At 34.9% G+C, this 12,902-nt stretch overlaps 1 protein-coding gene across 1 annotated transcript in view; it reads left to right on the top strand.

Annotated features, from left to right (window-relative positions):
* The window catches only part of UBAP2 (ubiquitin associated protein 2), a 95,464-nt gene that overhangs the window by 33,742 nt on the left and 48,820 nt on the right, over nucleotides 1-12,902 (top strand). Inside the window, exons 3-5 of the mRNA XM_074363160.1 lie at nucleotides 6,420-6,497; nucleotides 7,796-7,906; nucleotides 12,289-12,442. Of these exons, the coding sequence (XP_074219261.1) occupies nucleotides 6,420-6,497; nucleotides 7,796-7,906; nucleotides 12,289-12,442 (343 nt within the window). The remainder of the gene's footprint in view (nucleotides 1-6,419; nucleotides 6,498-7,795; nucleotides 7,907-12,288; nucleotides 12,443-12,902) is intronic.

The following is a 12,902-nucleotide window of genomic DNA, read 5'->3' on the forward strand; positions in this document are numbered from 1 at the left end:
TTTGAAGTTCAAATTACCCCATCTTTGGCCAGGTCTCTTCAGATTGGCTCCTGAGTGCTTCTTGACTTGGTTGTAGTCTGGTAACTAACTGTTGTTTGTTGTTACTCGGTTTGTCATTGTTAATAGGTCTCTCTAGTGGACAGAATTATAAAAAAAAATTTTTTTTAAGATAAAATGCCTCATGAGTTCATGCTGATAATTCAAATTCAGAACCATAGGGTTTTCACTTCTTTTATATTATATGTTTATTACTTCCACAATAAGAATCTTGGTTTCCTCAGAACCAAGGGATGATATAGTTAAGAATATTCCCAAATTGCTCATTTGTTTTCTCCCACTTTATACATACAACAGTCTTCGAAGGATAACAGTACTGTACTACTGCTGTGATTTCCCCACTCTTACCCATCTCTCCTGTAACCAGTGCTGCTTTTATTTATACGCAGTTCTGAACTTGGCAAAGTGAGAGGAGCTCGTATTTTATTCCAGAGGCGTCTATAAATGTTGGCTTGTTTTTATATAAAACCTAGTTCATGGCATCAGAATTTGACACACTAAATATAAATGTTTACATTCTCTACTGGAGCAGCAAGGTGTGTATCAATCTCTGTTTCTGTAAGAATTTTCTGAATTTAAGATTTTCAACTTTACCTTCAAGTCAGATGATAGAACAAATGTTGAATTAAATAGTTTCTGTACACTTGAAATTTCAAGGAAACTGCTTGGTTCATTTGATTTTACTCCTTTTGTAGTAGCTTTTAAACTGACAGTAGTAACATGCAGGATGATGACACTTGTACATCTGAGAGCCTTGGTCTTTATCAGTATTGGTGAAAATCACTCAACAACCAAGAGGCACTCCGTTTATGGACCTGGGAAGTAAGTGTCTATAATCCTTTTACACAACAAGGATCTCATGGCCATACTTGTTTCTACTGTTTGCTGTCTCATACTGTGTCTCTATATCTGGTACCCACTGTCAGCTGTCATTCCATTATTTCATTACACAGCCAGTGTTTTTGGTTATCCAGAATAGATTAGTCACTCTGCTAGAGTTGAGTAGTCATGTGCTTTTTTGGGGCAGGGGGTGAGTGGGGAGGTAATTCGGTTTATTTATTTATTCTTAGAGGAGGTACTGGCGATTGAACCCAGGACCACATGCATGCTAAGCGTGCACTCTACCAGTTGTGCTATACCTTCCCCCCGTCATGTGCTGTCATATATGACAGTTACATGTTTTTTCACTATTGACAGTCTTAATACAAGGCCACCTCAACTAATAGCCTTAAAAGCATATTTTACATGATAGGGGTGGCTGTCAAGTGAGTAAATGATCTGGCAGCTAATGCAGGCCTGACAGATTGGTGCCTCCACCGCTTCAGGGTACAGCCTTCGGTACCCATGGCACCTGAATTAGCCGACAAGCTCCCTCTGTAAGGTGCAGAGGTCCCCTCCACTGCCTTAAAGTATTTTATCATAGCTAATACCCTGTTCATGTACCCATTGTATACTATACTTTCTCCCTTTGAGGCATCATTTAGTTTTATTTCTACAATAAGTATATGCTTAATAGTCACCATTAATACTTAGGTCAGTATCTCTAGTCATTTTGGTTGTCTGAAGTCAATGCTGATATTGATTCCTCAGGAATGACTCGAGGGAATAATATTCCCTGTGTTCTTTGGTGCTGGTAACAATTTATATCCTTTATATTTGAATATAAAGTCAGTTTTGCTGGCTATAAATGCTAGGCTCACATTTTCTTTATTGAGTATCTTAAAATGTTACTTTATTTTCTTTTTTGCGCAAAAGCACTGCTTTTGACAAGTTTATCTATATTCTCATCTCTTTCCCTTATAAGTCTTTTGTTACTTCTGCCTACATGCAAAATGGATGTTTTCATTTTAGAATCCAGATCTTTTACTAGAAAATATGTCATTGTGTAGTGTTTTGGGTTGATATTCTTAAGTATGGTGTTTTTTCTTTCACAAATTCAAACAGTATTCTATTTGCTTTCCATTTTTCTTGAATTTTAGCTTTGAGCATTAGTACTGTTCCCTTTTTGTCCTTGTCCTCTTCAGAGACTTGTATGAGCCACAGGGTCAGGTTGGCTTGTCTTTTGCCTATGTTCAATATTTGATTTTTCTCCCATTTCTTTTTCTTTTTCCTTTTTAAAAATTATTTTTTACTTTAAGTAAATTTCTCTTGTAGCATTAACTCTTAAGTTTATTTTATTTTATTTTATTTTATTTTATTTTATTTTATTTTATTTTATTTTATTTTATTTTATTTTATTTTATTTTATTTTATTTTATTTTATTTTTGTTGGAGGAGGTAATTAGGTTTATTTATTTATTCATTTTTAATGGAGGTACTGGGGATCGAACCCAAGACCTCATGCATGCTAAGTACTCGTTCCACCGCTGAGCTATACCCTTCCCCCCCCGTTAAGTTTTTTCTGTGTGTTCCTTATCGTTTAGTCTTCATTTTCATCTCTGAATTGGGAAAACTTAGACGTGTTAAGTTCTTTTGTCTGTGTCATTTTCTTCATGCTCCGTGTCTTCAGTGTGTTCTTGAAACAGAAGATGGCGGTTTTGCTTTGTTCCCTAGGCACTGTTCTGGGGGGCACTTTCATTGGGTATGGGGGGATTATCCTGCTTATGCTTTTTTTTCCCCTCATAATAATTTTGTGTGGGATTTGACCTTTATTTTGCTTTTGCTCATTTTTATGTGAAATGAGTCGTCTTGGACTTTTACAAGGCAACATGGTCGAGCAGCTTTTCTGATTTCAGAGTGTTTTCTCTTTTTCTGTGTCATTAAGATTGGCTTGCTTCCTGAGGTTTCCTGGATTTATCCTCTTCCCCCAACATGAACTTCTCTTTCTTTCCTATATATGTGGCACAATATTGATTTTGTTTCTAATGGTTTCTCTTGATGGAGCCCTAGCTGGTCAGTTTCAAGAGTTTATGACGGTAACTGCCCCAGCCTATTTAAACCTTTCTGCAGTCTTGGCACTTGGCCTTCTGTTGGAGTTGTCAAAACCCTACAGTGGCAGGTGCTGTTCTCAAATTGGCCCTCCTAACTTTCCAGTAAATACCTCTTGGCTACTTGGGATTTTCCTGTTCTTAGACCAGACACCCCCGTGCTTGCCTTTGCTTACTTTACATGGTACAGTTTATACCATGCAGATCAGTTGTTTTTTTCTTCACTTGTTTGTATTTTGAGTTTTGTGAGGGACACGTCATCTAGTTTTATTCTGTGTTTTTGTTGTCCATGGAATTTTAGTTCTGCTGTAAAGTTGCAAGAGTAAGGGGAGGGTATATCTCAGTGGCAGAGCACGTGCTTAGCATGCACGAGGTCCTGGGTTCAATCCCTGGTACTGCCTCTAAACTAAATAAACCTAGTCACTCCCTCCCTGCCAAATAAAATAAATAATACAATAATAAATAAACAAAATACTAAATAAAGTTGCAAGAGTAGTTTAGAGAATGCTCATTTGTCCTTTAACAGATTTTTAATACAGTGTCACTTTTACTCTGTTACATTTTTTCTATATTTATATGTCTACGAATATAGACATACTTGCATGCATTATTTATTCTGAACTGTTTGAGATTGTTTTAAACTACATTTTGCCTTTTATCTTTTAATATTTAAGTGTGTATTTCCTAAGAACAAAAATAATTCTTTTTATTTTTTTACTTTTTCATTTTTTAATTGAAGTATAGTTGATTTACAATGTTGTGTTAGTTTTTGGTGTATAGCATAGTGATTGATTTTACATATATATTCCTTTTCATATTCTTTTTCAACATATGTTATTATAGGATATTAAATGTAATTCCCTGTGCTATACATTATGATCTTGTTTATTTTATATTTAGTAGTTAGTGTCTTCAAGTCTTGAATGATACTTCATTACGTAAATACAGTTCCATTATCAGATTTTGTAACTTTATCATTGCTGCAGTGTTTTCTACAGTTATCGTGTTCCGGTTTTGTCAATGCGGAACTTAAGTTATTTCAGTAATGTCAATTATTCCAGTAATGTCCTTTGTAGCACTTCTCCTTCTTCCATTACAGAGTCATCACATATCTTATTTGTGTGCCTTTTTTTTAGTGTTCATTAATCTATAACAGTTCTCAACCTTTGTCTTCTGAAATAATAGCAATTTATGCAGTCAGTAAACATGATAGAGATATTCACAATAGATTGTGAGTGTGGGTCCTTACAAAGCAGTATGGTTATTATTTTGTTTTTGATACCAGAGAAAAATAAGTGCCAAATGCTGTGCTAAAATTTTGTAATTTAAGGAAATTTAATGGTAGGAAGCAATGAGCATTCATGTGCTTGGTTTGGAGCAAGGTGAATGAATGTGAGTGAGGTACAATTTTTAGATTAGAAACTCAGAGTAGAAGGGATTGGTATTAGGGATAATGGGCAAAAATTAATCTTGTAGGCTTTTAGTACACAGGGCACCAATGGTTTACTTTCATTAATAAATGGTTGACATTACCTAAACCTCAAATGTATAATAATGTGGAAGTGATATCTTTCTAGTACTCATCTTCCTCTTTGCTTTTCCCTTTTACCTCATCCGCTTATTTTATACTGTGGGTCCTTTTGGCTGCAGCACTGGGACTTCTCACTTGATGTGTGTGAAGAAGGTCCTTCATCCTGTGTACTGGGTAGGATTAAGGTAAAACTGGCAGTTGTGTAGACACTATTTCTGTACAAACATCTTTCTGGTTTGTAATATAGTAGCACTACAACTGAGGTCACAGCAGTCACAGGTCGGGATGAAGGACTGACCATTAGATTGGAGGGAGCAGGCCAAGGGTAGCTGGAGCTCCCATAACCAACCACCCACATGGACTGGAAAGCCCTTGTGAAAAGTGCTTTTGCAGTGTAAATACTAACAACCCACCCCCTACCCTGGTCCAGTCGAGATTATTATGAACATGTATTAAAAACAAAGATGAAAAGTTGTTTAATATTAGCACTTTGTGGAGTTTTCTTGCCTTTAAGATCATTCAGTACTTTAAATGACTTAACTTTTTAAATATTTATGTTGGGAGTTAGTATTGATTTTAGCTAGCAGTGGTAAAGTTTATTTGAATAAACTGTTCTAGAGCAATTTTAGATTTACCAGAAAGTTGCAGACAGAACAGAGAGTTCCTGTATATTCCTCATCTAATGTCCCTGTTCATAATCATAGTAACTTCTGCAAAGCCAAGACATCAAATTGGTAGGTTACTATTAACTCACAGCACAGAAGAGTTACCCTTTTTAAAAATACCTTTTGAATTTTTTTGTTGTGTTTTTGTTTGTTTTTTGAAGAGGCCAATAAATTAGGATTTATTTATTTTAACATTTTTTATTGATTTATAATCATTTTACAGTGTTGTGTCAAAAGGATTTATTTATTGACTGATTTTTAAATGGAGGTACTGGGGATTGAACCCAGGAGGACCTCTTGCATGCTAAGCTCTGCAGTCTACCACTGAGCTGTTCCCTGCCCCCTTTCTAATTCTTTTGAAAAAATCTTTTTAGAGCATTTATTTTATTTTTGTGCAATTTTATTTATTTTAGGAGGGGGGAGATAATTAGGTTTCTTTCTCTCTTTCTTTTTTAGTGGAGGTATGGGAAATTGAACCCGGGATCTCATGCATGCTGAGCATGCAGTCTGCACTTAGCTGTCCCCTCCCCACTTTCTAATTTTTAGTTGCCAGAAATACTATGAAAGGAAACCTCAAAAATTCAGTAATTCTTTTTTATTTAGTTTTTGTAAAAGGATTTTGAGTGAAAAAAGCAACTAGAGAAGAGTTTACTGTACAGGTGACTAATTTCAGTGTTTGAAAAATTTTTTTTAAATCTTATCAAAGCCATTTTTAAATTGTGATTAAAAATAAAAGTGTAACTTAAGAAATAACTTTTATTTAGATAAATACAGCCTTTTCTCTTCAGAACTGACCTTTTTTGAGTTGATTGCAGAACTTTTTTGCCTTTTTGACAGGAAGGCTAGTTCTAAGCCTGTGTCCTGGCAGCTGTTTCCACTGCTTCCTGTTCTTCCACTTTCTGTTGCACTATCACTTCATCTCCCCAAGGGAAGGAAAATTCAAATAAGTCACATGGCTAAGGAAGATAACAGGACTTTAGGTCATTTGGCCAAAGGAATGGGACCTTTACACTATTTAACTTGATGCTTATTTACCTTATTGGGAACATGTTGCATATGTTTGAGAAGTCTAAATTCAGAGTCTGTTAGTTTTTTCGTTTGTTTGTTTTTTAAGTTAATTAATATTCTACTACCATGGTGCTGTAGTGCTTGAGAGCTTTTATCTGTTTGCACCAGATTTTGGCATTTAACTTACATTTTTGGTTCTCAAATCTTTTAACAGTTTTATGTGCTTTCCAGGCTACAGCTGAACAGATGCGTCTCGCTCAAGTGATCTTTGATAAAAACGATTCAGAGTTTGAAGCTAAGGTTAAACAGGTATGTTTCTGGCAAAGGATACTGTCAGTTTTGTAATCTATTCTTACTGTGCTTAAAAAGATATTTTCACTAGAGATTCTAATTTTAAAGTATGTTTCTTGCTTATTCTCAGCTAGTTGGATTTTGAACTTGTAATTAAATACCTGTATTGGTGGCTAGAATGAAGGAATTTTGGCAGTAGAATCTTTGAGTTACTTGTATTATATGTGAACAGTGAGCATTTGTGAAAGCACATTGACGTGGTATATACATCATAGGAAGTATATTTAGTATTTGGCAAGTTCTCAGAAAATATTAATGTTAAGGATGAGCTGAAATGCCTTTTCAAACATTGTGGTGATTCCAAACATACATTGGAGGAGAGGAGGGTATAGCTCAAGTGGTAGAGCACGTGCTTAGCATCCTGGGTTCAATCCCCAGTACCTCTAAAAATAAATAAATAAACCTAATTACCCCCCACCCCCAAATGACTTGTAAAAAGTATTTAAAAAATAAAATTTATAAAAAATTATACAACTCATTCTCTGGAATGAGATTTATGTACTGTTGGAGACACACTTCTATGTATCATTGCTTTTTATTTGACTAGCATAGCAAATAGACACAAAAGGGCACTGGTACAGGAGTTCAGAGCTTTAAGTTTGTAGTTCTTTCTCTTTCTAATCCAATCACCGGGGGGAATTTCAATTCTTACTGTGCATTGTTAACAATTGCATATGATGGGTATTGGGTTAGTATAGGTCATTTATATAAATCTGGCTTTATTAGTAGGTAACCAAAGACTGAAACACTGGAAAGCTGTGGAGTGTGTAGAATCTTGGCTACATAATACAGGGCAGAAACCAGATGGAATGGTGTGGTCCAAAGAGCTGTATTTATGAGATCAAGTGACCTGGGTCCAGATGGCTGCTTTTTGACTACAGAGAAATCACTTCAGATGTTTGGGTCAAACTATTTTGAACTACAGCTGATATACATTAAAATAGTTAAATGTAGATACAACAAATGCTTACATCATACATTTGTTCACTGGTAATTGAGAAACATATTGTGCCTAATCTATGATTGTTCCTTGTGATGAAAATGTTAAGTAGGTTAATCTCCCTTGTTAATGCACCAAGGAGATTTATTTGATTACTTCAGACATAGCACCCTGTTGAGGCTAATTGAGAAAATGGTATGTCTAGGAATGAGTTTTGTGATAGCTGCCAAATATCTCTATATAGTAGAATCTTAAAACTAATATCAAGTGCCAATTTTGAGTTCCCCTAACCACTTTTGTATAATTTCAACAACAGCTTATGGAAGTGACAGGAAAAAATCAGGATGAATGCATAGTGGCCCTACATGATTGTAATGGAGATATCAACAAAGCTATCAATATATTACTGGAAGGAAATTCAGACACAGTAAGTATTATTAATTGATTTTGCAAAACAGATTTGTCTCCAGTTCCATATTGTGTTTTCAGCTTCACTTTACCTGGGGATGCTGGTGGAGGGGGTTATGGATGCTATTCCATATTTGTTTTAAAACCAGAAAGAACACTGTCCTGAAATGACTGTTTTTGTTATGTGTGGTTTCTTGAAGTCCGTAGAATCTGAAGACTCAAAAGAGAACTTGGTCATCTACTCCAGCCTTACACAGTTGCCAAAATTCTCTTGTCCAAAAAATGTGGACATTTTTGCCACCTAAAAAAACTTGTCTTGGCTCCACTGCTCATGTTTCTTCATCTCAGTTGTCCCCTTTTACTACTCCCTATATCTCTAAATTAATGGAAAACCAGGATTTGTTGGTACATCTGTTTCCTCATGTGTGAATATTCTGTGGACAAATTTTCATGACAGTCTGACAGATACATAAAATAAGAAAAAAATTTTTTTTTAGCTTAGTAAAGTTTTAGTAATGTGCATGTGCTCTGGAGCTCCTCCCTCTTATTTTAGGAAGGATGCAACTAAAGTCACACCCGGCAGATGTCAGCCCTAATCTTTTCTACGTGGAGATTGCACAGTATTTCACTTCCATTTTCTCATTAAGGAAATCAGTTCAGAGCAGATTAAAACAAATGATTCACCTAAAAAGGGTATAAAGATGAACATATCAAAAAGTACCTTCCTTGTCAGTGTCTAGGTTTAATCAGGTTCTTATTTTTAGGGACAGGTTTTGTTAGGGACAAACTATTTTAAAATGAACTGCTGTGACAAGCTCAAAACTTAAATGAATATCTTTTTATTTACTATGAAACAATCAGAATGAATTTTGTAATTGTAAAAATTAGTTAATGGGGAAATAATTTAATTATTGGAGTATAGCTGTCTGTTGGTAAAATTCTATGCAAGATAAAATTGGCCCAACATGATAAACTACCAAATATGTCAATTTGTTGGGAAAAATAGATCATGGTAAGTGAGGAGATAAAATTTTGGAGGGTTTTTGTTTGCTGACCTTTAGGTATTTGTTAGGCTTTATAAAACATGGGGATTACTTCAATGGACACAGTGTAGAATGGCTCTCACTTAGATTTACAATGAAGTGAAGAGCTTAACTGCCCTCTTTATTAAAAAAAAATCAGCGTGAATATGTGAAATATTTCCAAATGATTAATTGGAGGGCCCCTTTTAAATGTTAGAAATAGATCGGGATACTGTTTTAAACACTCTTGCCTTTCCTTAAGCTCTGCAGATTTGTCATTCCTTTTCTGTGGTGTCACTCCTTTTCAACTTCCTCTCTTCATGTGGGACTGAACTCAAAGGAGGTGGTTTTGTGGTGAAAGTCTCTTTGGTTACCCCTTGAACCTGGAAATCATATAGTGGTCCGGCATATTGTGTTTCTAAAATATCAAAAAATGGCAGATTGGGGCTTGAATACAGACACAAAAGGCACATTCCTGTGTGAAGGTGAGAGGGCTGCGGGAGAGATGGAGAGGCAGAATGAGTCCTGGCTGTGGCAGTCACGGCTGACCAACTGTGAGGAGTGTCTTTCCATCTGCGGTAGAGTAATTGGAGTGGACTGCTAGAGAATGTAAGCACTCTAGGATTTCTGGGAGCAGGAACATTTAAAATAACCATGAAAGCAAACACATCTTGACCTGTTGGCTAACCTTGTTTTGTGCCAGGGTCTTATGAAACAAAATTATTATTTTGAAAGAGAAAAAAAAGTTAAGGGGATTTGTCCATGATATATTTGAGGATGAGTTTGTCTTTCTAATGTATGAGTAATTGTCAAAGGAAACCATTTAACATGGTCATAAGTACTGAACTTTGTTTCATCCCATCATAATGCTGTTTTGTTTGAGTGACAAACTAATTTTGAGATGTAAGTCCCTTGCATTAATGTGCTTAAAAAAATATATATATATAGTAATTTGTGTTTTATATATATATAATTTATAACATATATATTATATATATAGTTTGTGTTTTTTATATATATATAGAGTAATACACACACACACACACACACACACACACACACTCAGAGTAATTTGTTTGTGTTAAGTTCTTGGCAAATATAAAGGGGTGAGAGAGTGATTTTTGTATGAGCTGGCCTGGAAGCCTGCTCTTCTGATGACTAAATGTGGTGTCTGGGAGGACTTTCTCTTAGAATTTCCTAAGACCTGTTCTACAGGTAGCCAAACATAGATGGCAAAGACTGCCAGAAGTTCTGTTGAAAATCTTTTAGAATTATTTGGTTCACTTTCAAAACCTGTGTGCACTCTTGCAGACTGTTTTGAAAAATGTTCAAAACATTTGTTACTCTTGTTAGCATTTATTGTGGTGTTAGACCAATTGCCCTTTAAATGTCCCTTGCTCTACTTTCTTCCCCAATAAGTTGTTGTTAGTTTTTGTAGAATTCACAAGCCAAGACTTGCTTAAGGGTATCCTTTGCTGAATGAAATGGATTAAGATGTTTTTCTCAAAATGTTTGACATAGAAAGTCTGTCCTTTCATCGTGATTGAATACCTTTAGGTCTGGCCCTGTAAAAACATTATACATTGTTTATACATGCAACTTGTGCTGACTCTGTGTGTAATTTTTCCAGGACCTCTAGAATTTACTTTTTGTCTTGTTAATATAAGAGGACAGGATGCTGTCTTACATATTTAGTTTATTTGTATTGAAGATAATTGATTGAGTTTGTACACTATGGAATTTTTTTTTCTGAAATAAAGAATCTCTATTGTTAATTAAAAAAGCAGTGCAGAACAATAAACAGGTTAAATCAGATTAAAGGTCCCCACTTAGATAAAGACTTCTCACTTTCTTCAATAATACACAAGCTCCTGTTTAAGCTGAAGAATGTATTCCTATCTTATATGCTGTTTGCTGATAGCTTTCTTCACTTGTATTATGGATCTCTTTCTATGTATACCTGGATAAGTCTTAAAAATTTTTTTTTATTAAAACTTTTTTGAAATTGAGGTATTGTCAGTTTACAATGTTGTGTTAATTTCCGGTGTATAGAATGGATAACTCTTCAAATGGCTGTATACTTCTCCCTTTGGATGTTCTAGAGTAGGTAATCTCTTAAGCTAGATATTTGGGGAATTTTCCACTCTTTTATTCTGCTGTTCATTGTATATAAATGTTTGTAGTGTTATCAGATTATTTCCTCTGAATAAAGGCCAAGAAGTAGAATTGCTGGGCCAAAAATTGTGAACAAATTAAAATTTGGACACTATTGCCAGGTAAACTTCCTGGAAGGTTAGAATAGTTGCATGTCCACTGGAGTTGAGAATACCTGCTTATTCTGTCATAACTGTTGGGTGTCAGTTTTTAAAATCTTCACCAAACCTTAGAAGTGGAAAATAATATGTTTAATTTGTATTTTTTCCACATTCAATCATTTTATATTTAACCAAACATAAATTCAAAGGTTTGTAGATATATTAAAAAAATTCCTTTAGGTGTTTTAAATCTGGCCTCCACCATTTTAGAAATAATTCAGCTGTATCTCTAATTTTATTAATTTCCAGTGCTTACATTTATTTGGATAAAATGTTTTTCTTAAGCTTCTTTTTAAAGTTTAAAATAGCTCTTAGTTTGGAATCAGATCACTTCAAATCCCTTGTGAATTAAAGTAAATAGAAACAAATGGGCCAATTTTGGAATTTCCCAGTAACATACCCTGATCGAAATCTCAATACATTTTTATCCACAAGAACATAGTGTCTCATTCTTTTCTCAACAATTTTTATATGTGTGATTTGATTTGATTTGCGGGAAAAGGGAGGTGATATAAATCATTTGACTTATCATTAGAACAGGTCTTTGAAGTTGAAATTTTGGGCATCTTTAAAAAAAAAAAAACTAAGCCAAAATATCTCAACCATTAAATTTTTTAAGATGGTTACCTTGGATAACTGAATAGGGAAAAGTTGTACTCCTGAGATTTCAGGGAATCATCTTATGTAATTTTATAGTCATTGAGCTATTCATTAATAGGTTTAAGACCTACTACTGAGGTAGGTGGGTGTGGCATAGAGTGGGAGCTTGGGGAAACAACATATACATTATTCTTAAAAACAGCATAGGAAAAGGCTCTATGGTGGGCATATATGTTGTCAGCTCAGCTAGTTGCTGTAATCTTTTTTGCTCTATACAGCAACAGAAACTTAGCAAGAGGTTTGCTGTCTTTATCATTAGAGGATACAATACGTATGTGGAAAAGAATTAAAATGGTAGGCAATGTAAGGCGTGGGTAATTAGTTTGAAAGATAAATGGACACTCTCTTGATGATTGTATACACTTCAAGAGACAACTCTGAATAAACACTATTATTTTTGGTAGACTTCTTGGGAGACTGTAGGAGGGAAGAAGAAGAATTTTGGAAAAGAGAGTTCGGAAAACAAAGAGAATAGAGAGAAGAGAAGTGAGAGAGAAGTGAGTCGTGGGCGTGGAAACAACAACCGGAAAGGAAGAGGTGGCAATCGTGGGAGAGAGTGTAAGTACAGACCTTTCTCCTCAACTTTGTATTATGAAAATTTTCATGCATTCTAAAAAGCTGAAAATGTAGTCCTGTGAATGGCCATAAATCCACGCTCTCAATGCAGTATTTATTATTATAGTTAACACTTAGTAATGAGCTCCAAGGAGTAATTCATTAGAACTCTCACTGATGCAATTTCATGTTAGCATTGACCTGGGCTGTAGGAGGGTAGTTGTGTTGTGTCCTAAGACTGCCTTCTGTTGTGAATCAAGTGCACCCTCTAATTTTAAAGATTTTTCATTTGCTGGTAGATAAAGCTGTTTTATTCTTCTCCACTTAACAGATACTTGTGGTATGGGCAAGAGTCAGATTAAAAGGAAAATTGTTGAATAGGGAGGGTTTTCTCAGTACTTTTTTTTTTTTTTTTTTTTTTTTTTGCTTCTGAGGTCTCTATTTGTCCAGGGACTTAGAGCAA

This window comes from Camelus bactrianus, chromosome 4, assembly GCF_048773025.1.
Source record: "Camelus bactrianus isolate YW-2024 breed Bactrian camel chromosome 4, ASM4877302v1, whole genome shotgun sequence".
In the NCBI taxonomy this organism is placed as follows: Eukaryota; Metazoa; Chordata; class Mammalia; order Artiodactyla; family Camelidae; genus Camelus; species Camelus bactrianus.